At 47.9% G+C, this 24,069-nt stretch overlaps 9 protein-coding genes across 9 annotated transcripts; 6 read left to right on the top strand and 3 right to left on the bottom strand.

Annotated features, from left to right (window-relative positions):
* Positions 1–161: 161 nt before the first annotated feature.
* On the top strand, positions 162–1,084 carry BDV38DRAFT_296792 (uncharacterized protein; the record flags this gene model as incomplete). Its single annotated transcript, XM_032062999.1, has 1 exon — positions 162–1,084. The coding sequence occupies one exon, from the start codon at positions 162–164 to the stop codon at positions 1,017–1,019; it is 858 nt and encodes a 285-aa protein (XP_031917326.1). The 3' UTR covers positions 1,020–1,084.
* Positions 1,085–2,031: 947 nt separating this feature from the next.
* Positions 2,032–4,426, top strand: BDV38DRAFT_237649 (sodium:neurotransmitter symporter family protein). The gene is made up of 2 exons (XM_032053608.1): positions 2,032–3,754; positions 3,821–4,426. The coding sequence occupies exons 1-2, from the start codon at positions 2,165–2,167 to the stop codon at positions 4,262–4,264; spliced, it is 2,034 nt and encodes a 677-aa protein (XP_031917325.1). The 5' UTR covers positions 2,032–2,164; the 3' UTR covers positions 4,265–4,426.
* A 665-nt stretch (positions 4,427–5,091) lies between these two features.
* On the top strand, positions 5,092–6,708 carry BDV38DRAFT_296791 (putative C6 transcription factor; the record flags this gene model as incomplete). Its single annotated transcript, XM_032062998.1, has 1 exon — positions 5,092–6,708. The coding sequence occupies one exon, from the start codon at positions 5,092–5,094 to the stop codon at positions 6,706–6,708; it is 1,617 nt and encodes a 538-aa protein (XP_031917324.1).
* Positions 6,709–6,801: 93 nt separating this feature from the next.
* BDV38DRAFT_296789 (uncharacterized protein) lies at positions 6,802–8,230 on the bottom strand (the record flags this gene model as incomplete). Its single annotated transcript, XM_032062997.1, has 1 exon — positions 6,802–8,230. The coding sequence occupies one exon, from the start codon at positions 8,228–8,230 to the stop codon at positions 6,944–6,946; it is 1,287 nt and encodes a 428-aa protein (XP_031917323.1). The 3' UTR covers positions 6,802–6,943.
* Positions 8,231–10,439: 2,209 nt separating this feature from the next.
* Positions 10,440–11,239, bottom strand: BDV38DRAFT_296786 (SDR family NAD(P)-dependent oxidoreductase; the record flags this gene model as incomplete). Its single annotated transcript, XM_032062996.1, has 1 exon — positions 10,440–11,239. The coding sequence occupies one exon, from the start codon at positions 11,237–11,239 to the stop codon at positions 10,472–10,474; it is 768 nt and encodes a 255-aa protein (XP_031917322.1). The 3' UTR covers positions 10,440–10,471.
* A 715-nt stretch (positions 11,240–11,954) lies between these two features.
* Positions 11,955–17,961, top strand: BDV38DRAFT_237643 (uncharacterized protein). The gene is made up of 4 exons (XM_032053607.1): positions 11,955–13,594; positions 13,651–14,375; positions 14,427–15,059; positions 15,107–17,961. The coding sequence occupies exons 1-4, from the start codon at positions 12,258–12,260 to the stop codon at positions 17,347–17,349; spliced, it is 4,938 nt and encodes a 1,645-aa protein (XP_031917321.1). The 5' UTR covers positions 11,955–12,257; the 3' UTR covers positions 17,350–17,961.
* A 302-nt stretch (positions 17,962–18,263) lies between these two features.
* Positions 18,264–18,724, top strand: BDV38DRAFT_279163 (uncharacterized protein; the record flags this gene model as incomplete). The annotated part of the gene is made up of 2 exons (XM_032058936.1): positions 18,264–18,539; positions 18,599–18,724. 2 exons carry the CDS (start codon positions 18,264–18,266, stop codon positions 18,722–18,724), a joined length of 402 nt encoding a protein of 133 aa, XP_031917320.1.
* A 733-nt stretch (positions 18,725–19,457) lies between these two features.
* On the top strand, positions 19,458–20,488 carry BDV38DRAFT_296783 (EthD domain-containing protein). Its single transcript, XM_032062995.1, has 2 exons — positions 19,458–19,706; positions 19,758–20,488. The coding sequence occupies exons 1-2, from the start codon at positions 19,579–19,581 to the stop codon at positions 20,455–20,457; spliced, it is 828 nt and encodes a 275-aa protein (XP_031917319.1). The 5' UTR covers positions 19,458–19,578; the 3' UTR covers positions 20,458–20,488.
* Positions 20,489–21,156: 668 nt separating this feature from the next.
* BDV38DRAFT_279161 (uncharacterized protein) lies at positions 21,157–21,745 on the bottom strand (the record flags this gene model as incomplete). Its single annotated transcript, XM_032058935.1, has 3 exons — positions 21,157–21,425; positions 21,474–21,599; positions 21,664–21,745. 3 exons carry the CDS (start codon positions 21,743–21,745, stop codon positions 21,157–21,159), a joined length of 477 nt encoding a protein of 158 aa, XP_031917318.1.
* Positions 21,746–24,069: the final 2,324 nt, after the last annotated feature.

Genomic DNA, 24,069 nt, shown 5'->3' with positions numbered 1-24,069 from the left:
TTAGGTTGAGGCTGAGCATTGCTGGAGCCCTAATTCTTGAGGCTTAGCTATACAACGGTTAGTTATTGGCCAGTGCTCGAATGTAAGCAGAACACCTATAAAATCATCTAATGTCCCGACTTTCTCATTATAATCCTACTTTCAAAACCAAGAGTCACATTATGTCACTCAAAGCACCATTCTCCTTCCTGCACTTGCCATCCGAACTGCGGTTCGAAGTCTACCGGCACTTGTTTGGTATCGCCCCACACACGCGACTCCGAGTCGGCGAGGCATGTCTGGACAGCGACTTGCCACACAACACCGAGACCTCGACGCGTCTCTCCACGGCGTTCGAGGTCTACGTACACACACCCTGGCCCCCAAATGCAAGCGATTATGCACGAATACATACTAAGCACTACTCAACGAAGGAACAATCCCGACACCATATATATCGCCAACACCGACATCTGTTTCTCGCTATTCTGGCCACCTGCAAAACAATATATGAGGAAGCAATGCCATTCTTCTACTCGTCGACATTTTTCGCTATATCAGGAAACATCGCAAAGGCTACCAACTGGTTAGTTGGAATGAGCGCCCAACGAAGAAGGCATATTCGGAGACTCAGTTTTCACTTCAGCAGTAAAGCTTTATCGGAATGTTTCTCGAACCAGAACAACATGCAATTCCTCGCTGAGGAACTGATGTATATGGATCAGGTTGATGTTGTGGAATTGCTGATCACAAATACAAGGCTGGAGGAAGAGTTGTTGGATTTCGCGGAGGCAGAGAGTCTGGGTATCCCGCAGTATGCTGTGTCTCGACGACCATGCGAGCCCTTGGTGCTATTTGGTGTGGAGCAGTTGGAGGCAGTGCCGAGGCTGGGGTGTTTACGGATTGTGGGCCGTATGGATAGGTTATTGCAATACACTGAGGATAAGGAGTATTTAAAGGCCATGGCAGAAGGAAGGAAGCCCGCTGGGCTTGGAAAGGAAAATGGCCATCGACCAGTGGTGGAGCTTGTGCAGCTATAAGGGCTATGCTTGACTCCAACTATTCACGAGTTAGTACAAATTCAAGGGATTGAAGCGCTGGTCGCAAGAATATTATTTCGATCATGAGAATCTGGGCACATTTGGTAAAATACTTCCTCTTTGGAAATTCGCGATAAAGGTAGAATATCTCTCTTGTACACCGTACAAAGAATATAGTCAACTCCCTACTACCTTAGTACTTACTTCGGAGGTTCCTCCACTCAAGGCTCGGGCTCCAGCCAAGGGCTTTCTGTTGAAGCTGCCTAAATAGGCCTAGCGCTCTTAGTCCAGAGCGACCCATTTCTTCTCCCACCTGTGAGTAGATTCAACCATTTCTGAAAGGAATCAACGAGCTTCTCCCCACCAAAGACATTATTCGGGGTTGGTTTAAGACATTATCCTGGAAAATGCGAAACCTTACAATATGTGGTCATTTATTTTGGAGTTCTTGATGAAGACCATGATAATAGTCGGGGAGTCGCCAAGCGCTGTGAGCAAGGATTGTTCCTCAAAGGAAATATTAGCAAGCACAAGGTATTCTCTTTTTGTTACTATTTAGTAGCACTTTCTAATTTATTTCGCTAACCTCATTCACGAGTCATTTTGGTTCGCACCATTAAGGGAAAGCTGACTCAGCTTGAGACTACAAGTACAGAGTACAGGGGTCGCATACTCTAAGTCTAGGTAGCCTTATCACCGGCATTGCCAAGAGAACGAACAGTATTCTCTTCGATATGCTTTCTTGGTTTCTGTCGCCTTTGCCCCATGCGATGGTGCCATTGATTCCACTCAGGGCAAGCGGGGGACTTAACGATAGGGTGACAGTGACGGCCGTGATGATATCCAAGCCCTTGGCATGGGGCCCAAGGCCCGGGATTCTTTGATATAATAGATTTGCCAAGCAGCTTGGCCCGGTGCCGAGCATCCCCTATGACCCGTTTGGTAGGCACCAAGATCAGATGAAAAGAATATTTCGCCTGCTCTCCAATTTTTCATTGCCATACAAAATCCGATTACGCCCGGGCGGGACGGGAGTATATACCCTCCCCAGACATCCCTCTACATGTGCAATCCTCACATTATGCTTATGTGAGCCTCAGGATTGAAACTGCATCTTACACCCTGCCACTCGAACCGTGGCGACCATGGTTCTTGTGCCGTATCTGAAAAAGATTGCGGGATGGCTGGCGCCGCCGCCCCCAAAGTCGGAAGATGGGCGCGATCAATGGCCCTCACGCGCGGCGTTTCTTCTAGCAGCCATGGGCGGTTGTGCAGGACAAGGAAACCTACTACGGTACCCGTCGGTCGTCTATAACAATTATGGCTTGCAGTGGTTCATTCCATACTTGTTGGCCGTGTTTCTTATCGCCATCCCTGCCCTCATTCTCGAAATCTCGATCGGTCAGGCCTACCGTGGAGGCAGCGTGATCGCTTTCAACAATATCAACCGACGGCTGAAGGGCGTGGGATTAGGCCCCATCCTGGTCAGCTTTATCGTCACCCAGTACTTCACTGTCAACCTAGCTTGGATCATGAACTATTTTCGCAATTCATTCTACAGTCCCTTGCCATGGGAGGGACGAATTGAAGAGTTCTATATGGGAGATGTCATTCATAATGTTGACCCTGTGCAGGGGAGCTTGAGCGAAGGAAACAAAGGCGTTGTCGCATTTACCAAATATCTCGGGCTTGGTGTGATCGGAGAGACGGTGGGCTGGAGCGCTTTCATTTGGTTCCTGATCTGGGTATCGATCTTTCGCGGTGTGGGCCTGACGGGGCGCGTAGTCTACTGGACGATGGGTTTGCCAATTGTCACTACGATTATTTTCGTCGGTCGATCGCTGAGTCTAGAGAACGCCAGCGAAGGTGTTCGCCTGCTCTGGGCGACTTGGCGAAGCTCAGAGCTAGCATCCGGGACGGTCTGGCAGACAGCTGTCGGGCAAGTCTTCTTCTCTACGGGGATTGGGTTCGGATATTTCACCTCCTATGCCTCGTACAATGCGAAGCACTCTAACGCGGTGATGGATGCCATTCTCATATGTGGCAGTAACATCTTATTTGAGAACTTTGCGGCGTTCGCCGTGTTCGGTGTGGTGGGCTACCTGCGACGGTGGCCCCAGGAGGGGGAACGGCTGGGTGCCTTCGTGGTCGGCTTTTTGACGTTGCCTGAAGCAGTCCTTCACATGCCCGGGTCAAATTTCTGGGCACTTCTGCTCTTCTTTACTCTTGTGGTGCTCGGGTTTAGTTCGGCGTTTGTGATGCTGGACGCGGTGACAACTCTCGCTGTCGATTCAGGGCTCAAGGTTTCGCGCCCGATAATTGTAACGACATTGACTCTGATCTCCTTCTTACTGTGCCTTCCGTATTGCACCGAGTTTGGATTCTATCTGCTGGACGGTATCGACCGGTGGGTCAACAATATTGCTTTGATATTCGTCGTATGGTCTGAGCTGGTCGGCGCGACCACGGTCTACAGGTGGACCGATGTCGTTGGCCAAACAGGACTACCAGCGTTTGTCGTCTATAATTTTGGCTATTTTGGCGGACAGATTGCCGGTATTGCGGTGGCTCATGGAACCGAAAATCCAGCCGCCGGGGCGGGCGCAGGCTTTGGACTGTATGTTGTCTGTCTTGCTGTCGCGGTCTGTATCGCAACAACTCCACAGGCGGAGGCAGCCAGGTTCTGGAATAGAAGCCCAGTCCTCCGTCGATTCTGGTTTTTAGTGTTCTATTCGGTAAGTTGACCCAAGATATATTCACTATTCCGCGGTCCACACACTAAACGTCCCCCTTGAATATAGGGCAACCAACTACGACGCGACCTCAACCAAATTATCGGCGGTGGGCGAAATTGGAAGATACCTGTCTTCTGGCCAGTGCTACTACGGTATATCAGTGCCCCCGTTCTGGCTATCATCTTCAGTTTTGCCTACCCGGAGTTCCACACTTTGCGGTATGATCCCATGATGATCGCTGGGTTTATCCTTGCTCATCTCTGTCTGTTGGCCATGCTGTTGGGTCTCATCCTACCACGCTATTATGATTGCTTCATTCCACCAAGCCGCCAAGGCGAGAGCACGCAGGGGACTATTCCCAACGAGCCCCGGCCGCAAGATGTCGGGCAACCAGGCATGACTTCCTTTCATGGCACGGAGATTGATGCCATCCCGGCAGGATCTACCCTGGGCGACATACAATCTCTCGAGTTCAAGTCACATACTAACCCTGCAGGGACGAAGTTATGAATATCGCATGATTGCTTCCTTTGTAATTATAGTTTATAGTGGAGTTGCTTCAATTGTATTGTCTGGAGTTTGTTGTTCCCGTGAGTTTATATATACATAATGTAGACTTCGTGTCTATAATGAGCATCCCACCATGAACAGTTTGTATTCTTCGAACATAATTACAGATATAACATAAATTATCTGTGATTATACACCAATTAAAATACTCCTACCTACTTTCTATTCATTTGCTTCAGTCTGCTCTACACTGTCTTATATGGAGGCCTCGGGCATAGGCTTATGTAATAAATCTCGGAGATCCTCGGGAGTTCGGAGATAAGCATCATTTCTCGACGCTCGCCAATTCAAGTCTTTCGCTATCTCGAAAACCAGTGACCGGAAACATAGAATAAATGGACACCCCTTTGCAGCCGACCCGGAAGCGCCGACGGCCCGCGTACTCTTGCACCGAGTGTCGTCGTCGTAAAGTCCGATGCGACCGGGCCCAACCTTGCAACCAGTGCACTAAGCAAGATGTGGCCGTGTTATGTACGTATGAGGAGCATCCCCGTACAGCTCCCAAGCGCCAGGAGACAATGAGACGGCAGAGCACTCCGCAAGAGCCACCCTCCGTTGATGGCTCGCCACACACCTCAACCACCTCGAGAGGGATCCGAGGCACCATATCGAAGACACGGGTGTTTGGCCATGGGCATTGGATGAATACCGTCTCTATGGTAAAAGTCCTTTCACCTGTGTCATCAAAGTGCGTATCGTTCCATTAACAATTCTCCAAGGTTGAAGAACTCTCAGCTCTCCAGCCACTCGGGGAATTCTATGATACAATGTTTCAGACGGAAAATCAGAGCCATCACGATAAGATCGCAGAGAAAGTCCTCGAATGCAAACAGCTCGCCCGCGATGTTAAGAGGAAACGTCCGAGTCGAGGTTGTCTCCCGGCTGATCTCTATCGATCCTTTCCCGACCGGCGCGTGATGGATGAACTGATTGCCATCTACTTTGCTACCTTCGAATGCTGCTACCGAATTCTTCACGCCCCCTGGTTCCGAGAGGATTACAAGAGCTATATACACCATTCAGAATCAGCGAGGGGCCCCTTTCTATTACAGGTTGCTCTTCTCATGGCCCTCGCGGGCACATTGCATGCAGATGTGAATATCCGCAGCCAGATGATGAGTAAAGGCTCCACATGGATCCATATTGCTCAAACATGGCTTTCTGCACCGTTGGAAAAAGATCGCTTGACATTGGAAGGCATTCAAATCCATTGCTTATTGCTTCTTGCCCGTCAGGTAACTCGAATAGGCGCCGATTTAGTTTGGATCTCGGCAGGCTCGCTTGTAAGAATAGCCATGCAGATGGGTTTACATCAAGATCCAGACTGTCTCGAGGAGATGAACATAGAACAGAAGGAGATTCGACGGAGGCTGTGGTCCACCATTCTAGAAATCAATGTGCAGTCGGCACTGGACGCGGGCATGGTACCGATGATTACGCATACAGACTACAATACACAGCCGCCATCTATTGCGATCAACGCAGAGCCACAAGACAATACACAAATGGGCACTTCAGCTGGGATCTCCTTTCAGGCTCTGTTGGCGGAATCATTACCTCTAAGATTGCGTGCGACCAGAGTCATAAATAGTTTACAGGACGAACCCTCATACGACGAGGTTGTAGCCCTTGGAGACGAACTAGCCTTGGTATGTGGCAAGGCTGCCGTTGCTATTGAGCAGGCTGCCTCCGACACCGACGCACATTCTGTAGGGTTTGCTTCCAGCTTCTGCAATCATCTCCTTCGTCGTTTTCTTCTCTGCCTTCATTATCCATATGCGGTTAAGGCCAAGAAGAATCCGATGTACTGCTACTCCCAAAAGGTTTGTCTTTCAGCCGCTCAGGACCTAGTATTACTTCTTGAAGACGATACCTATCACCGCCTTCTCCTTACCGGTGGTGGCATGTTTCGTGACCTCATCACGTGGGGGGCATTGCTTATTTTTCTCGAACTATGCCCGGAACCCGATGCAGACATGTCGATGTTCGCCAGGAAGAGTCACCGCGCTCGCAATCAACCATTACTACAAGATGCTCGTCGTGTGGTGCAGTATGCAAGAGACAGAATGTGGAACGGGGAAACGAATGTTAAAGTCTACGTATGCCTTAGCATGATGATGGCCCAGGTCGAGGCTCGGCTTGACGGCTTGCCTGTAAAAGAGGCTATTTCGAAGGCTCTGCACGGGAGTCTGGGTGTATGCCATAATCTTCTAAAGGCTATGGCTGCTGATTCTTCTATCAACACAACGGATCCGGTTCTGGATTCATGGGCGTCGAGTGGCCTAATGATGCCTTTATTCGCTGATTTGGATACCGACTTTGACTTTTTAGGTGACGGAATCCTTGACATGAGCTTCCTAGACAATTGCTTTGACCCGCAGTAAATGGCCGTTCGACTATAAACAACTATCAGAAGTTCGAAACATTATTGAGAAGTAGTAGCAGTGTCCTATTCACTAATAAACTAATATACAACCGAGGATAGTGCAGTGGTCTCTATCCTATATAGAGTACGAGCGAAAAAGCTTCGTTCTTTTGGTTAGATTCACAACATATTGATAAGCCATAATAATACATCGAGCGGAGAATATTCACAGACTTTTACGGCTAGATACAATCTCAAACAGAGACACAATTTAACATCTGCTTGTAGTCCGGAAGCTTCCAACCCTTCGTATCTTCGCGCAGTAACCATTTAGCGAGAAAGTCGAGCCTCAGCAAGGATGCAACCCAAAAGAGAACATAAACCATCTGAACGCCAAGAGGAGACGATGGGAACTTATCCATGTAACATTCACTGTCCGTTAACCCTTGCTGGACTGTATCGATGAACGGCCTGAGCTTTTCCTCGTACTCGGTCAGAGCAGTCTCGATGCTATCTTTGGGAACTGGCATTTCTCCTTTGAAGCCCTTGCCACAGTGCTTCCCAATTTCTCCAGCGAGGATATAGGCACCGGCCATAGCACAAGTTGTCCCCATGCCCGTCATAGCGGTCGGGCAATACGCTGCATCACCAACCAGCACAATGCGACCCTGAGACCAATAGTCCATCGTCACAACACCCATCCGCTCACAGTAGAAGTCACCGGCATCGACCAGGCCTTTGAGAATCTCATTAGTCTTCCACCCAATCCCACGGAAGGCCTCTGCCAACCCCTTCTTCTCGTCTTCGATATCGCCTTTGCTCGCGTTTTTCAGTCGCTCAGAGGAATTCGGGTCGCAGAGCATATATGCCTGGTACCTATGGGGATCGGCGCGACGAGTCATAATCCCTTTGTTACCTGTAGCAATAAACGCAGTCGCATTGTACCCCTCGCCTGGTTGGATCGACTCCTGGATCGTAAAATACCCAGCATACACCCCGAGCGGATGAACCGGGTCTTTAGCACCAGAACCCAGTATCATCTTCCGAGTATGAGACCCGGATCCATCTGCCCCTACAATAAGATCAAACCGCTCTCTGCTCTCGTCAGAGAAAAGGACGTCAACGTAATCCTCCGTCTGTGCGAGCTCCTTGACACACACCCCGAAGCGATATTCGACACGATCCTTGGTAACATCATACAGAAGTTGACATAAATCTCCCCTCATGATCTCAAAGTCGGTCGTGAAGCTTTGCAGCCCTTTCCCAGAACGGTTTGCAGGGAAGTACCCCCAGCTTTTCCCTTTGTGATCGACTAGCTGGAGACCTTGCTCCGACACGGACCGAGCACGGAAGGCTTCTTCTAGGCCCATTCGTCGCATCACCTGAATGCCTGGTCCGCGGAGGTCTACCTGGAGTCCACTCGCGCGTATCTTTGGGAACCGTTCAATGACGGTGGTCTCATGGCCGAGCTTTGAGAGCCAGAATGCAAGGGCGTTGCCTGCGATGCCTGCGCCGCAGATTAGGACTTTGAGTTGCGGCATGTTGCGTATTGTTTTAGTTGGATGGAGAGAGGAATATAATGTTTGATAATGGTATCGCAAGCTGAACAGAGTGGGAAAAGGCGTCTATTATAAAATGATGTCGGTATTCAAACAGGCTTCGGCCAACGCGATACATGTATACTTGCAACCACCGATATGGCCGATATGGCCGTTACAGCCGACATACCCGAAATTCAATATTCTATGGGTGAAAGCAGTTAGTACTGGTGGCGTGGGCTGGCTTATGCTGTCACATAGCGTTCCTTCAGGTCCTCTGAGAGGTGGAAATGCATAAGATGTCTGTCTAACCACTCAGCATAGAAACAGAGCGGCTCGCGTGTCGATGGTTGCACGGTTCTTCTTTCTGAAGAGTTGGACACAACTACCAAAACACTGATCTCAAGATGAGGACAAAGATTGTATATTCCTGAGTACGGCTGACCGAGGATGGGTACAATGGTATCTCAGCCACTGGCCTGACTTTTGCTAGCCATGTACGAGGGGCATCGCGGCCAGGTCACATATATAGACCTCCTCGTCCGACACATGAGCCAGTCTTTGAAGCCGTAGGTTGTCCACTCCAAACCTGACCCAGAGAATCTTTATTCTCCATTGCGAAAGGTTCCGGGTTTCAATTTATTGACACACTATGTCTCCTACCAAGAATCCCTATACCCGACCAACCGACGCGCCAATTCATCAGGTCGTTATAAGGCCGATATTCGACGCACTCGAGCCGCCACAGAAGCCCTACACACACTATATTGCAAAGGCAGCCTGGCATGGAAGCCGAATGATCATGCGACAGGTCTCACCAGAAAGTAGAGACATTTTCGAATTCATCATGGATCTCTACCATGTCAACGGGACGTCTTGATAACGCGATGGGGGATCACATCTGAAGAGCTCGCATCGTTTTAGCAGTATCCAGCCATGTTTCTCTGTAACTTAGGCAACTACTATATACGTTTATTCTGAGCTAGTTTTAGTTTCAGGCCTGACGGGTAATCGGGCCAAGGTGGTACGAAGTTCGTGCCTAATTTGACTATCGAGACCTTGCGAAAGATCGCCAGTATTCGCCCATCGATAAATTCTAGGCTTGAGAAAGTCATCGGTCCGATGATGGCTGCCCCGCCGTTCAGCCTTGGGTATCCTGGTAAGCACGCACAGTCGGGATAGTATCCTAGCGGGGAACTTATCTCTCTCAATGGGATGGCGAAGGTATCGGGGACAATGAATGGATATTGCATTGGGCTTGAGGACACCTGAGTTCGGGAGCTAATTGAGGACAACAAGCCTGTCTACCGGATATTGCAAGCTTCTGCCGACTTTGAAGCTTTTCCGAGCAGTGAGCACAAACTCGTAGATGACATATTTTGTATCAGGGGTGACCACCCCAAAGAATTGTTGGGGGTATGCTCTAATTTCATACATGCAAAGGCATACGTGATCACGACTGAGCAAATCCAGACCTCGGAACATTATATTCAGCACTTTCGCACTGGCAACTTAAAAGCTTACTAGGAGTCGCAGAAGGCATGGGTCTCTGGTGGGTCTGCAGGGGTGGAGCACTTGATCTGGTTCATAGAGCCCTACCGTGATCCAGCTGGAATTTGGTCGGAGTGAGAAGCCATGGTAGGAATCGTCGACCCTAATGAGGCGGCCAGGTTGAAGCGCTTTGTCCAAAGTTCAACTGCTATCATTCGGCAACTCCCATGGGCAGTCGAGGGCGTAGATGATGGGAAAGGACACTTCGAGAAGAGTCTATTCCAAGCTCCTGACTTCACCGTTCTTCACGAATAGCTACTCCTCGACCCTACTGTAATCATGGTAATATGCTAAGTCTTTCAGCGCTCGATGTGTGTGGTGGCATTGTCTTCAAAGCTACCATCCCCCCCAACGCAAGATTCGAAAGTGGATATTCGCAATGGAAAGATATTGACAAGTCATCTAGCGTGAATGGATCCGAGAAACCTGCGGATTCAAGAACATCATCCTCGCCAATCACCTCGATGCCAACCATAACCCTAATCTACTATGTCCCTGAGTCCATCACTTCAAGGCAACTGCACACATCGTCAGATCCATCACTCCAGCCATGGCCGAGTTATTTGATCATGGGATTCTTCAGTCGTGGGCTGATAGAGGGATTTAAGGCTTCAAATGAATAGAAAAGCTACCTTACATTCTCATTGTGATCCAAATAAGCTGATATCGGCAATCAAGGTATGGAGACGAACACTAATGGAACCCACCCTCAACAGGAATAATCTGCCCATTAATGTACGAAGCATCATCGCTGAGCAAGAAGGCGACCGTATTCGCAATCTCCTCCGGCCTAGCCAGTCTCCTCAGCGGCACATTCTTGACGTAATGATCGACAAAGCCCGGAGGCACACGCTCAAGCAAGGGGGTATCCGTTCCCCCAGGCGCAACACAATTGACCCTGACCCCTTTGTCGCCGAAATCTTTTGCCCATGTCCTCGTGAGCCCCAGAACAGCATGCTTGCTTGCACAATAGGATGCAATTCCCGGGCCTCCAAACAAAGACGCCGTAGATCCGATATTCACCAAACTTCCAATTCCCTCCGGAACGGACCCTTCTTCTCTATTGCGCATGGTTTCTGGATGTCGTTCCAACACGTACCGCAAGTAAGCTGTCCCTACATTCCATGTCCCGCCGACGTTGACTGCCATCACTTTGTTGAAGTTCTCCACCGGCTCGAGGATGTTGGTGGGGAGGATAATGCCTGCGCAGTTGACCAACCCGTTGATCACGGGAGAGACTTTTATGATGGATTCGAACGTCTGCGTTACTTTCTCGTTCGAGCTCACGTCGATGTTGGGGTGGAAGTGAAGTCGGTCGGGATTGGCAGAGGAGATGGTTGGCATCTCTGCGGCTTTGTCAATGGCGTGGACTGTGGCAGATACGCCGAGGAGCTTTTTCACAACAGCCAAGCCCATCCCTGATGACCCGCCGGTCACTATATAAGCCCTGCCGGCATGCATGTTGCTGGTTTTGTGTTCCTGGATGGGATCTCGGGGGGTAATAGTATATGAACTCCGTAGCAATGAAGTAATATAAGTAAGCACCTGTTTGAGTTTACCAGCGGGGAAACCGCAAAGTTTCCTTATAAGCTTATTTTCATGAAATGCTTGTCAGTTGAACGATGGCTCTCACATAAAAATATCAGGTTGGGAACAACGATGGATTTATGCGGTGTGATAGTAAGGCTCCTTGCAGTATTTAGCGTGTCTTCTGTCCTTGGCACATTCTTTTGATTCTTTGAGAAATGGCAATTTTTTAACAGTATAACTCAGCTCATCTTCATATATCACTTGCAAATTGAAAATGCTGGAAACTCCTATGGCAACCATATTATTTCCAAGTTTACAATGGATCTTTTTAAGCTGATTTCGATTCATTAAAAATTAAGCAACTTCTAGTTTAGATGGTATTAATTTTAGAACTTCGTCTTCTAATATTCTAAATAGTAACCCGAATGGCTACTATATACATACCGCCTTCCGTCATGATATATATATCACGAGTCCAGAAGAGCACAGAGATGTCAACTTGAAGTATGACGTGGGGGCCAGTCAAAACAACGCTTGCCGCAATTGGCTCTAGTCCCTGCATGATGAATATCATGTGACGTGGTCTCTGTCGGGGCTGGAAGTTCCAACAGCCGGACAACCTCATCCCAGTGTTATCCGTATGTATTATTAACACCTGGAAGTCTGTTCGGTTCCTTAACAGGTTAATGTATCCTTCCATCGGGTCAGCTCTATCAGCTGTCGCTTGATATGATACTTTCTTTTCAGTATAACCCCTCATGGATGAGTTTCCTCCTCCAAACTCTGTGCTCGCGTGTCGAATCGCACGCTAGTCACGTGGTATAGCCCTCTAGAGCGAGAGTCAACGAGCTTATATAAATTGAGAATTGTCTAGCTCCAGGTGATGCCGGCTCAAGAAGCGGTCTAGTAAAGCAGCACTTATTCTCATATAGAGCCGCGGCAACTCAAAATGGTTCGCGAGGATAAAATATCTTCTCGTTTCAATTCGGACGAATTCAATAGGCCAGGCCAGACCTCGCCAGATGTCTCAAACATTTCTGGTGAACAAACAGGAGCTTTAACAACATATGTAACAGAACAGGGTATGTTGTACTTCGACCCCTCAAGACAGCAGCTTTCGTCTTTAGAGCAATTTACGTTGGATGCAGGTACACAAATAAGCCACAACGTTTCCACTGACCCTGTGAGCCTTTATAACCCCCCAGGGGGTTCCGGCCTCCCCGGCTCCGAGTCGGTATCAACTTTCTTGGACTCTTTCGACAACATGGGTCCTTATTCATCCGGTAACCAATGCCTTCAAGACGACTTCGATGATAAATCGAACGATAAGGAGCTACCCTCCACGTTTATGGGCGACCTGGTACAATATGAATCCATAGGTCCACTAGAGCTAGATGATATCGAGAATTCCAGATTTGAGTGTGATTCATTCCCGTCATGGAAGGATATTGCCACAAGTCCCCCGCTTACACCTATAAACGACTCGAAGCCCTTGGTAAGGCGACTGTACCATTCTATGACGCCTCCATCCATAGGCACTGCTGAGCTACATGCACTATTCGACGAGGGCACTGATGAGTTACCTGGACTATTTGACGAAGATATTGTTCTGCTATTCCCAGAAGACTTCGGCCAAGAGGATTACGAAGCTTTGTTTTCCCAGACGTTTACCGCACAATTAGACCAAAATGCGATACCCCCATCCAGATCCACTCCACTTGATGGATCGCCGCCACCTCGCTCACCTGATGATCGAGATCAATTGCCTTCTGTTCAAATGGCCCTGCATGGAGCCCTTAGACTGGAAGTGTCTACGATTGCTTCTGATGGCCCATCCAGAACTGCTAATCCACCGCCACCCATAAATTCGAGTTCAGGAAAGGACGGCGTACACTCTCCTGCTGCAATCGGTGATTTTGAATATCGGTCGAGCGTCGGAGTATGTCAACAGTTGGAGGCTGATGCTACCCCATTCCACGGACGTGAAACCGGGGCTAAATTGGACGAGGTTGCACCGCCCAGTACCACAGACCCTTCTATGGAACATGGCTACATTACAAGCTTAAATTCCTATGACAGAAGCGGGTTCAAGAAAGAGGCCTACGTGTTAGCATTTGCAGAAGAGCTTTTCTCGTCTATGCACTCCTATAACCTAGATGCAGGGGTCCTCGAGCATATGTACCAAGCTCTTCCGGGCTTTCTGGAGGTGTTTGCTCTGAGTTTTGCCCACAACCGCCAAACGCATGTTCATCGAGAGATAATGGCTTTCGTTTACCAACATAGATGGTTAGTCAGCTAAGATAGGGCGGAAAGGACAGGTTCTAATTGGACCGCTTCAACAGTGATATCGCCGTAGCATTACGGGAGAAACTCTCTGAAGGCCTGCTCGCCCAGCGTCCGTCCCGCCATGATGATGGAATGCCCCTACCCGAGCTCATTGATTGGTGGAAATCTACAAAAGATGAAGGAAATGATGATGTGTTGGATGTAATTCTAACGGATAGTTCATCTGAAGCAGTGATCAAAGAGAGTGACGATGTCACCGCTCTAACCACTTCCGCCCAGGAACCGCAATGTGCATCCGATATTGATTCCAACGCGGAAAGTGAAAATCGAGACCAATGTGCAGATGAAGCAGCAAACATATTTCCCGAGATTCTACCTTATATATCGTTGATTTGTGAATCGGGCGCATATTCTGACCTAGTGGCAAATATTCAAAAAGCATGTTTCCTCTCTTCGCCGCAGCCCAACACCATAAAGGGAGTCCGCGATGTGGTTCTCGAAGTCTTACATGTCACAAGTTTCATAAGTAGAAGGACGATACCCGAGAGCTATTCCATGGTATATACCATGAGTTGGGATTTACCTGCCTTTGTAAGCGAACAGGAATACCATTCCGCCGCTCATATTGCAATGGAAGGCTCTATTACACTAACTGGCTCTGAAAATGAGCTACAAGCGCTGGCATGTGGTGAATACATAGTCCAAACTTGGCCGTCGATGGGACCATCTGTCTTAGTATTAGTTAAAGAGGCAGCTAGGTGGCCGAGACAGAAGCATGAAGGTATGAGAAGTGCCATATTGGCCTTTTCGCAGTACTAACTCCGCCAATTAGTTGTCCTACCAGATGGCTCCATAATAAGGGCTTTCCCATGTAACACTTACGACACATATGAAGTTATGGTCAGTGGCCCGTCATACACCATCGCTGAAGTTGGTGAAATGCTAGCTTGGCTGGGATCTACCTTTCGCACATCCCCTTGCTCTGAAGGGGTTATCTATCGACAGCCATTTGCTTTGAAATCTGAGAGTCCTTCCTCGTACCCCGGTGCATTTGGATGCCGTCTAGACTACGTGGAGCGCAAAGGCGATGCGTCGGCTAGCAAGAACGGGAATTGCTGGCACGACCTTTTCAGGAATCCGGTGGTGGTGGAGGGTTATCCTATTAAACGCAGGCGGGCTACCGCACTAGGAGTTGAAATTCCCCTACGGATGATCGCCGAACTGATGCAAACTAAACGTATGAACCCCTTTGCTGGGAATATTGTCCTCAAAGGATATTCAACGATTTTGGTCCCAACTGCTTACGAAGACGGCATAATCTCTTGGCATTTACTATGCAACAGGACGGGGGATCGTATCTCATACCTCAGTGGAATGGCCATCCCTCAGGTAGGGATAAGTATCACGCAGTTGGAGAGGTCTCGTCATGTTATAGGATGGTGCAGAGATATGAAGTTCCATGCAGGTATAGTTGTACAACTCTAGTTTATTGGCTGTGGCTAAACCGAATAGGTGGACCAGATGCGTGCTATGACGTGAAAGGGTCCAGGCTTCCGAGGACACAGGAAAGAAACCTACTTGCTAATGTTTCCATCTCAATGGGGCAGCTACTTATAGGGGACTCGAGTTTCATCCTTGGGAGAAAGGATACCCCAGTACACATCTCCCGTAATGGCTACATACGGAAACTAAAATGGATTTCGAAGAAATACGTGCTCCTGTGGGACGAAGCAGATAAACGCGGCTGGGTAGTTAACGGCACGAGTGCTTTATTGCATCTTGTTTATGCAACCCTAGAACAAGACAAAAGGGATGGCTTTCAGGGCGTCTCTTTGTTTGAGATGAACAAAGTTCAATGGGCGAAGCAGCCATATCAAGCTAAGTCGGCCCTCCAGGTACTCCTCAATCAGAGCAATCTACAATTGAGGGTCTATCCCGAAAAGGACGGTTACACGAGGTTGCAAGATCATGTAGAAAGCCTTTTCGACACATTAGAAAAGATTATTGACCATCAACATGGTATTATGGGAGAACCTCCAGGCCTGGACATATCGAGGGCAAGTCTAGAGGGATGGGACTTTAATGACCTGATTTCTGAACGAGATCCAATATATCCACGAGTGTCGGTAATGGACACCAACGGGAAGTCGTGGATAGACTTTACGCGATCAATCCATGCCATTACTCTCTTCGGACGCGGCTTTCAGGACATCATTCAACCTATGAATGTCTGTCCCTGTTGGGCAACAGTCCCTAAAGACATGTCATATATAGCTGTTTGCCAGGACGATTTGGAGGATATTATGGAAGCTGCGGGGGATCCATCTTCAAAGCCAGTGAGACTTACCGACAGACTCATATGGCATACCCCCGAAGTTCCCTCTGGGACATGCCATTGCCCAGGTTCGGATGGAACTACCCACCTAGACCTCGCACAAGTCATCCTACCATCTAGCATGTGCCAGGAGCTATCCTCACAATGTACCAGGCCGTACAGAGAGGGAAAGGGCGCTTTCATCTTTGGTTTCAATTCAACTTACAGGTGGTTTTGGGGAGACACTGGTGACCCCTCACGGGAGGCAGCAGACGTGGATTTCCCTCAAATAGAAAGGCTATTCAAATTTCCCTCCCAAGATAGTGGAATAGGTTCAAGCCTATCATCAACTACATTCCGAGAGAGTGAAAGCACAGTCGACTCAAGCATTCATCAATCTCCTAATGTCGAACCGTTTGTTAGCTCAACACCCTTTGTCAACTCGATGGACAACAACCAGACGTCTCGAAAGAGGCCATGCCAAAGGTCAATATTACCTCACATTTCCTCTAAGAGGTACACCGTGGGCATTGTATGTGCACTACATACAGAGCTATTGGCGGTCCGTGCTTTGTTTGACTCCACTCACCAGCCGATATCTATCCCTGATGACGATCCTAATTACTACGCACTCGGCTGTATCAGTAATCATAATGTGGTTGCCACTTGCCTGCCGGATGGTGAGTACGGCACCAACCCCGCTGCAAATGTTGCATCCAATATGAGGCGAAGCTTCCCTAATACGAAGTTCTGCCTGCTGGTTGGGATTGGTGGTGGCGTTCCCTCGTCAAAACATGATATCCGGCTTGGCGATATTGTGGTAAGCACACCGTCTGGAGCAAACACAGGCATTATACCATATGACCTAAAGAAGGCGTTAAAATGTGGGACATCCGTGTTGAATGGCTACCTTCACCCGCCACCACAGCACCTACGATGTGCGCTCAGTGAAATCAAATCAGACCCTTCGCTATCTAGAGCACCCCCACTGCAGGGATATCTACAACAGATTCAAGAGTGTACCAAAGACTATCATCACCCGGGCCACGAAAATGATAGGCTTTACGCGCCAGGCTACATTCACGCACACGCCACAAAAGCCTGTGATTCTTGTGATTCTCAGCAACAACTACCGCGGACGCCGCGGGTATCCCTTGATCCTGTGATCCACTACGGCACAATAGCTTCCGGTAACCAGGTGATCAAGGACGCAGCGCAAAGGGACAAGCTGGCCAAACAGTATGACATCCTTTGCTTCGAAATGGAAGCAGCCGGCATAGTCAACACGTTTCCTTCATTGGTAATCCGTGGGATATGTGATTATGCTGACTCCCATAAGAACAAAATGTGGCAGAAATATGCCGCTGCTACTGCTGCATCATTCGCTAAGTTTCTTTTGTCTCGTGTGAGAACCCCTCAGGATTCCGATATAAATTCTTGATGGAAGTCTTTCTGCAATGGAAGATAATGCGAACTATTTTGGTTCTTCAGCACTATCGATTAAATCGATATCGAACTCCAAATATTCACTGCATCATTCCGCTATCGATCCAAATTCAGTGGATCACCTCCATGTTCGGAATCGCAGCGCGAATGCGTTCTTCTCCACATTAAGTTACCCAATGCTAGCTCATATACCGAGGGTGCCTCGCTGAGCTTAGCAGCAGTCGCCTTTCTGTGGTTATTCCGCTCCATCACGCACGTTTCGCTGCCTATCAGTTATATACCTGCCTTGGTTCGAACGTTGGTACAATCATCACGGCAGCTGTTGCGACCATATCTTGCATGGTGCCCTCTGTGTTTCTGGGATTCGGTGGACGACCCAGAACCAACCGATTTGCGAACCTGAGTGATCAGGCTCATGGCCAGCAAATGCCTGGCTGAATCTAAAATGAAGCAGAGCCTATGCTTCCAGGCTAGGGATCAAGTTCCAACTCGGTATAACTTGGGGGTAGTTTCCAATATCTGCGTGTATATCTAAGCGAAATACGTACTCTAATAGGTATCTTTGAAATGTTATACAGGATATACTGAAAACATGAGCATCTTAAAAATTACGAAGTTCATTAATTTTTAGACTATTTCTCGAAAAGTTCTTTCCAACATCAAGCCACAGATCGATCTATCGAACTTTATGCTCTGGATTAAGTGTGCTGGGCTAACTCTACCCCAGAATGAGCCCGTGTATATAAGGATCTGGGCCGCCATTGTCGGATCTGCTATTCCTTAACATACTATTTCTCTCCTCTTTTACCGGCCTTTTAACAACATTCCTGACATCACTCCCACAGATATCTTTCTCCCTTGGGAATCACTTTGATCTTCTTAGTTGACATCGTCCGACAATATCCAAACATGAGAATCCAAATACGGTTGTCGCTTGCCGCTGTGGGTCTTGCCTTCGCTGAACCGATTCAACACCAACGACGTTGCGACGTGGAAAGTCTCAGCACGTGTATAAAAGAAGAAGTCGTCGGTGAAACTCAGGACCTTCAAGACGATGTTAACGGTATGAAAGACGATGCACTAAAAGCCCCTGGCTTCTGTGTTGATCAAACTATCCAAGCAATCACTGGTGCAGACCATGAAAAACCGAGCGATGACGATTGGGCTGGCTTTGAGCATCGATGCGTAAGTGAAAGGAGTGGTGTAGACTTGGAAGACCTGTCCGCTAATCTGTTTATTTACAGCCCCAAAGGCTTCTAGAGTTCTTACAAGGCGCTGCTTTGAGGGAGACTCTACCGATGACGTTACAAGAACTTCCCTCCAAACTCCGAACAGCTTTGGAAAAATGTGTGGCGGTGGGGAGCAACTGACAGTATTCGGGTTTGAATCTTCTGCTTACATGTATCACCATATTCAATATTCCCTTTATTTTCTATCTGGTCGTCCACTCATCCACGTACCCGAAAAATCTACTTTTCTTTGAAGTTCATCCTTAATATGTAGGGCATGGATCAGGATATGCCTTCTGCTGGGGTACTAATAGAACTTGGTAGGAAATGTACAAGTTGTTTTTCGTACGATATAAAATGTTTGATTTTTATATTCACAAAGGTTTGGCCTGGTGTGTAGTACAAGACTCACAGACCAGTTAGTACAGTAAAATACTCATATATGCAGATAAATAGACTGACTAGGTACAACGAGGAGGCTACCATACTACCACACTACCCCCATGGCCGCCCCCCCTCCGCACAAGCTTGCCCAACAGCAACAACAGCAGGATGTTGAGTAACGTGGGGTTTCCAACCCTACGTTTTATACCAATCTCCACTCCCGACGGGGGATGTTCTAGGGTCCGTTCTCCGTTCCGACGGGGAAGTGGTCACCCCCACCCCGGAACCATATTACTCTTTGGCATGATATGCTGATGGTGGCCGCCACATTTTATGTACACGATATCGTCGTAGTGGATGCTAGAGCTGTTGCCCGGCAAAGCTTGAGCGGGGCCGAGACGGACAAATCTGCCCCGTTGATGGGGCCGATGGGGCCGATGGGGCCGATGGGGCCGATGGGGCCGATGGGGGAAGGACAAACAAGTATAGACGAACAGCTTGCATCGCGGAGAGCGACTTTATTTAAACTAGAAGCGGCGCCCCTTGACCCGTCGCAGTTCTGTTTGTTAGATTCATGCCACATACTGTGACCCCTGCAATCCACAGGAATCATGGCCCTCGTAAAGCAACTGGTTGCGCTGCGCCGAAAGGCTGGTCTGACGAAAGAGGAATACTGTGATTATCATTATCAAAAGCACGGTGCTGTAAGTACTGCGCCAACTGCCGCCGAAACCCCTAGGTAGACAAATCTGCTCCTTTCTCTGTGATTTTATCGCTGAATATAGACTAGCAAATACTTCCAAACGCATTTCATTGATGCAGCATATCATGCGGACCCAACGCAGAAGGCTCCCAATGCCCACCCACCGTGGGCATTCAGTGATGGTGTGACGGAGCTGTATTTCGACTCACCAGAGCACCTCAAGCACGTCTTCAAGTCGGAGTGGGTAGCCCAGAAAGTGGGACCCGATGGCGCCAACTTTTCAGACTTCAGCGCAGTTCTTCCGATGTTTGTGAGAGAGGACACGGTTCCCTTACCCATTGCCGGTGCCTCTGCCTCCCAGACACACCAGCTGGGAGAGAATGCCTTCGTCGCCATGTATTTTGTTGCACTGTCCAATGTGGAGATAGCGTCAGAAACAGTAATCTCGGAGCTGGTATCGTGTGTAGATGACCATGCATCACAAGAAGTGCTAGCAATGCTTGTTAACACACCTGATGATACTGATTTTAATTTGGGTGCTTACTTTGGAGGGGAGCCTCCGGTGCACTTTCATTTTATTTTCACGATTACATTGCGGGGTAAACAATCGATCATTGCTATCCGCAAAGCCCAGAAAGACTTTGAAGAAAGGGTCCAGTCTCTCGATCTGCCCGCTACATGGATTGGCTTTGGAGAGCGCGCCGTGGTGCTAGACCAGACCGAGAATATCACAGTAAGCCGGACCCTCTTCCTCTCTGATCCCACAGGACTACAACTAATCACTTAAGTTGCAGTTTGATCCAAGACGCCAACCTTTCAAGAGCTCTACATAAGCCTTGCCTTATCAAGGATTTGGCTCGCACTTCTATTACATCCATATAGGATACTTCAAGAGACTCATTGAATTATTACCAATCATGTTCCTTGCGACATTGACTGATTCATCTATACGTTAAACCAGCGCCATCCTCTTGATATCTCTCTATTATTTTTAGTTTAGTTTTGTATTTAGTTATTTTTATTTTGATTTATTCTTTTCCGGTTCTTACTCAAATGCCATACTGTGGTTTCAGGGTTGACGTTGGATAGCCTATCATGTAGTCGTGATAAAAGGTGACTAAGATAATATGTCGCACGGGGTTCCAGCCGGTAGCCCTCATAGTCATGGTTGGTACGGAGTAGGGCACTGATATTTCTCAAAGGTGCTATATGTTGTGTTGAAATTATCACATTAAAGGGGTTGGCCTAAGGCAGCCTGTAGGGATTGGGTGGCATCCCATTAACATGCTTCCTCTCAGCCATCACTTACTATAATATGAATTCGTGCTATTCCTATATATCTGGATGGATAGCCAAATAAATCCAACGAAAAGTACATGATTCTTCGTCACATGTCAATCAGACTGATCCAAATCATCTTCACCATATCTCTCGACCTTGAAATACCAAAATTATGTCCTATATGTTCGCTCATACCATACGTGACTTAGTCATCAGATAAAGCCTTCAGCTTCTCCTGCAAGGCAATATTGGCTTTACCGTTATCCTTCGATATCTCGATACCAACAAGTGTAGTAGCAGCTGTCCATACAGCGTAGCTAAAGAATATCACAACTGTGGATATCTTCGTCACAACGCAAAGGGAGCCGTCACATTCAGATGCCCCTGCTAGGAACTTTGCGAGGCAGATGAACGCCACCAAGGATACGAAAGATACAAGCCAATAGATGGCAAATATGAATGGCTTGCTGAGGCCTAGGCGGTTTTTAGCACAGTCCTAGTGAGCGAGGATGTCGAGCGTACCTTGTGAAGGGGAAAGCGATATGTAAGCCATATAAGTGACGGCTACGAGTGAGAGGCACGAGGAAGACATCGCAACGGATACCTCCCACGGGACATGGTCAAATGCGGTAAAGTAGGAATGGGCGGCTTTTAGGAAATGGTTAGGTTAGCTATGTTCAATCATGAACCTTCGAGCATAGCCTTCACTTACCGGCGCACAAGAGTGCGAATGTAGCAACAGCGTATATCGCTTGCGAGACTCTCAAGGAGAAGAATACACCAGGCGGGGCCATTGTCGGAGAGGAACCGGAGCTATAATCGATAATAGCTATAGGAAATATGAAAGACACATTCAGACCTTGCCATACTGGAAAGGGGAGCATTAACCGTCATATATAAGACGGGACGATGGTGGCAAAGCTGGACTGAACGTTGTGGGCCCTCGCAATCCTTCTTACCCACCTAGTGACAAAACAGTCAAGCTTTTTAGTCTCGCGTCTATATAAAGCTTACCTAGGCTGTGTGGAGATCATCTAAGCTATAATTGTATTAGCTTAGGTTGCAGCTATATTGCATTTAGGGTCTAAGTACGGAGGAAGTTTCCTGGAGTTTATTCGGTGAAACACCATTCCTTCGAGCTCTGCAACTCGCCATAATTTTTATCACTGGAAGCATGTCATTCAATGACATAATTATTAGTCCGTGCCGATTTCCGGATCCTTCCCACTTCTACCGTGTTCGCTAGCTCTCGTTTGACGTCTGATCTGCTGGCCAAGAAGCTCTTGGACTGTCGGGCGTACTTGGCTCGACATCAGTTCATCCCTTCTCCACCATTTGACAGCTTGGCGACGATCACTCTATTGGCCTTAGGGATATGTCACTCCTTTTTTGGAAGTCGGTGTTTGCGTGTCCATAAACGTATGAGGCCTCTTACCTCCCTGTGCCCCGAAACTTGTCTCATATTCGGCTTCGGGATTAATCGTCTTTCTCCCACCAGTTATATCAAGGCAAAGTCCACCGGCTAATACAAATGTCTCATCCTCTAAGCAAAGAGCAATGTTAAATGGTCATTCTGGATTGCCACGTGCGTGCTCCTGAGCTAGGAAATATTCTCACTGGACCCACATACACAGATCAACGGCTGTACATTGCCACTATTGGAGCCCGGTGTTTGAAGAAACATTCGAATTACCCGGTTGTCTCACATTCCTCCACAGCGGTCCGTAGCGTAACATAAAGCAACGAATTCGGTGTTCTCCCCGTCTTGGCTCAACGGTTAGCCCACCGGCGATGTTCGATACTTATACATAGGGAACACTGCATTGCTAGGGGATCATTTCGTAGCTGCAGTAAACTGAAATTCTCATATCAGTTCCGCTCCTCCATTGACCTGCATACTCGCTGACTATACCCGGTGCTAATATGGTCATATGACAATGCAATTCAAGAGACATGGACATTCCCCTCAGCATTGTGAGTGTGGCTAAGCTTTACCCAAAAACTAAGCTTCACTAAGAGTCTTAGCTTCTGCATGATGATCATTGATGCAATTATAAATGTTATAGTTAAATTGCCACCTGCACGAGTATCCGTATATGGTTAGAGGCTGTAGGAAACGGCTCGTAGTATAATCAGTGGATACAGCCAGTCCACAAGGCTACTCGAATCGGGGCAATGCTTGAACGTGGCTTTCTACGACTGCCTATTCATTCGTATCTGCTGGGTTTACTGAATGAAACCAGAGTTTCGGCTATGGATAGAAAATAGTCCTTTTTATTTCTCCAGAATGTTGTGTTCGGTTGAAGGGAATAGCGTATCATTGAATGTTTAGTCACATCTGCCTTCCGTGGCCGTTCGAGATTCGTAAAGCGCCTGATGTGTGTTATCTTTGTTAGAGTCATATATGTAATCAGTTAATCTCCGCTCCTCTATCAAGTCTAACGTTTCGATATGCATCATGTAGATAATTCTCAACAACGATTGTCTTGGCGTATCGACTATATGGATGAAGGTCATTTGAAGTCTGTCATATCGAGGAAATTTAACGCTGTCTTTAGATATTTTGTTTGTCTTAGTCTCCTGCTGTATCTGTCTTGCACTCAGGAGACGCTTCTAACCCGTTATTAGACATGATAGACTGTATTCAGCCAGGATCGACTGCGCCCTTTGCCTAAAGGAAGCATAGTGTGAGGCCTGCCACATGGGGTTATTCAAGCGTCTGGGTCTAGGGGTGTCCGGCGTGGACGGGCTAATAATGATACTCAAGTTGTCGACGGATGGAAACTCTACTGTACAAGTATACTAATCCGTCGTATGAGCCAGTCAAACTCTACCCCCACTCCATTTTTAACGTTACTGTAGTACTACAACTCTGACCTGCTATAGCAGTGTGAGCATACCAGAAAATCAACATATTCCCCCACGATGGTAGTCAACAGTGGCTGTCCTTCTAGGCTTTTGTCTAGGTGACTGAAAGCCATCTTTGGATATTCAGTCGTAAAATGCCCTCCCTCTGCTCAATCCTCTAGACGACAGAATAATGCATCCCACTAGCGGCCCTTCGTTCTATCTAAGACATCTTCGGGATAACGAGAAGCGCATTAATGCTGCCGAAAGC

Source organism: Aspergillus pseudotamarii, assembly GCF_009193445.1.
Source record: "Aspergillus pseudotamarii strain CBS 117625 unplaced genomic scaffold BDV38scaffold_8, whole genome shotgun sequence".
NCBI classification, from domain to species: domain Eukaryota; kingdom Fungi; phylum Ascomycota; class Eurotiomycetes; order Eurotiales; family Aspergillaceae; genus Aspergillus; species Aspergillus pseudotamarii.
The sequence above is the reverse complement of the archived record's forward strand: the minus strand, read 5'-3'. Positions and strand labels throughout refer to the sequence as shown.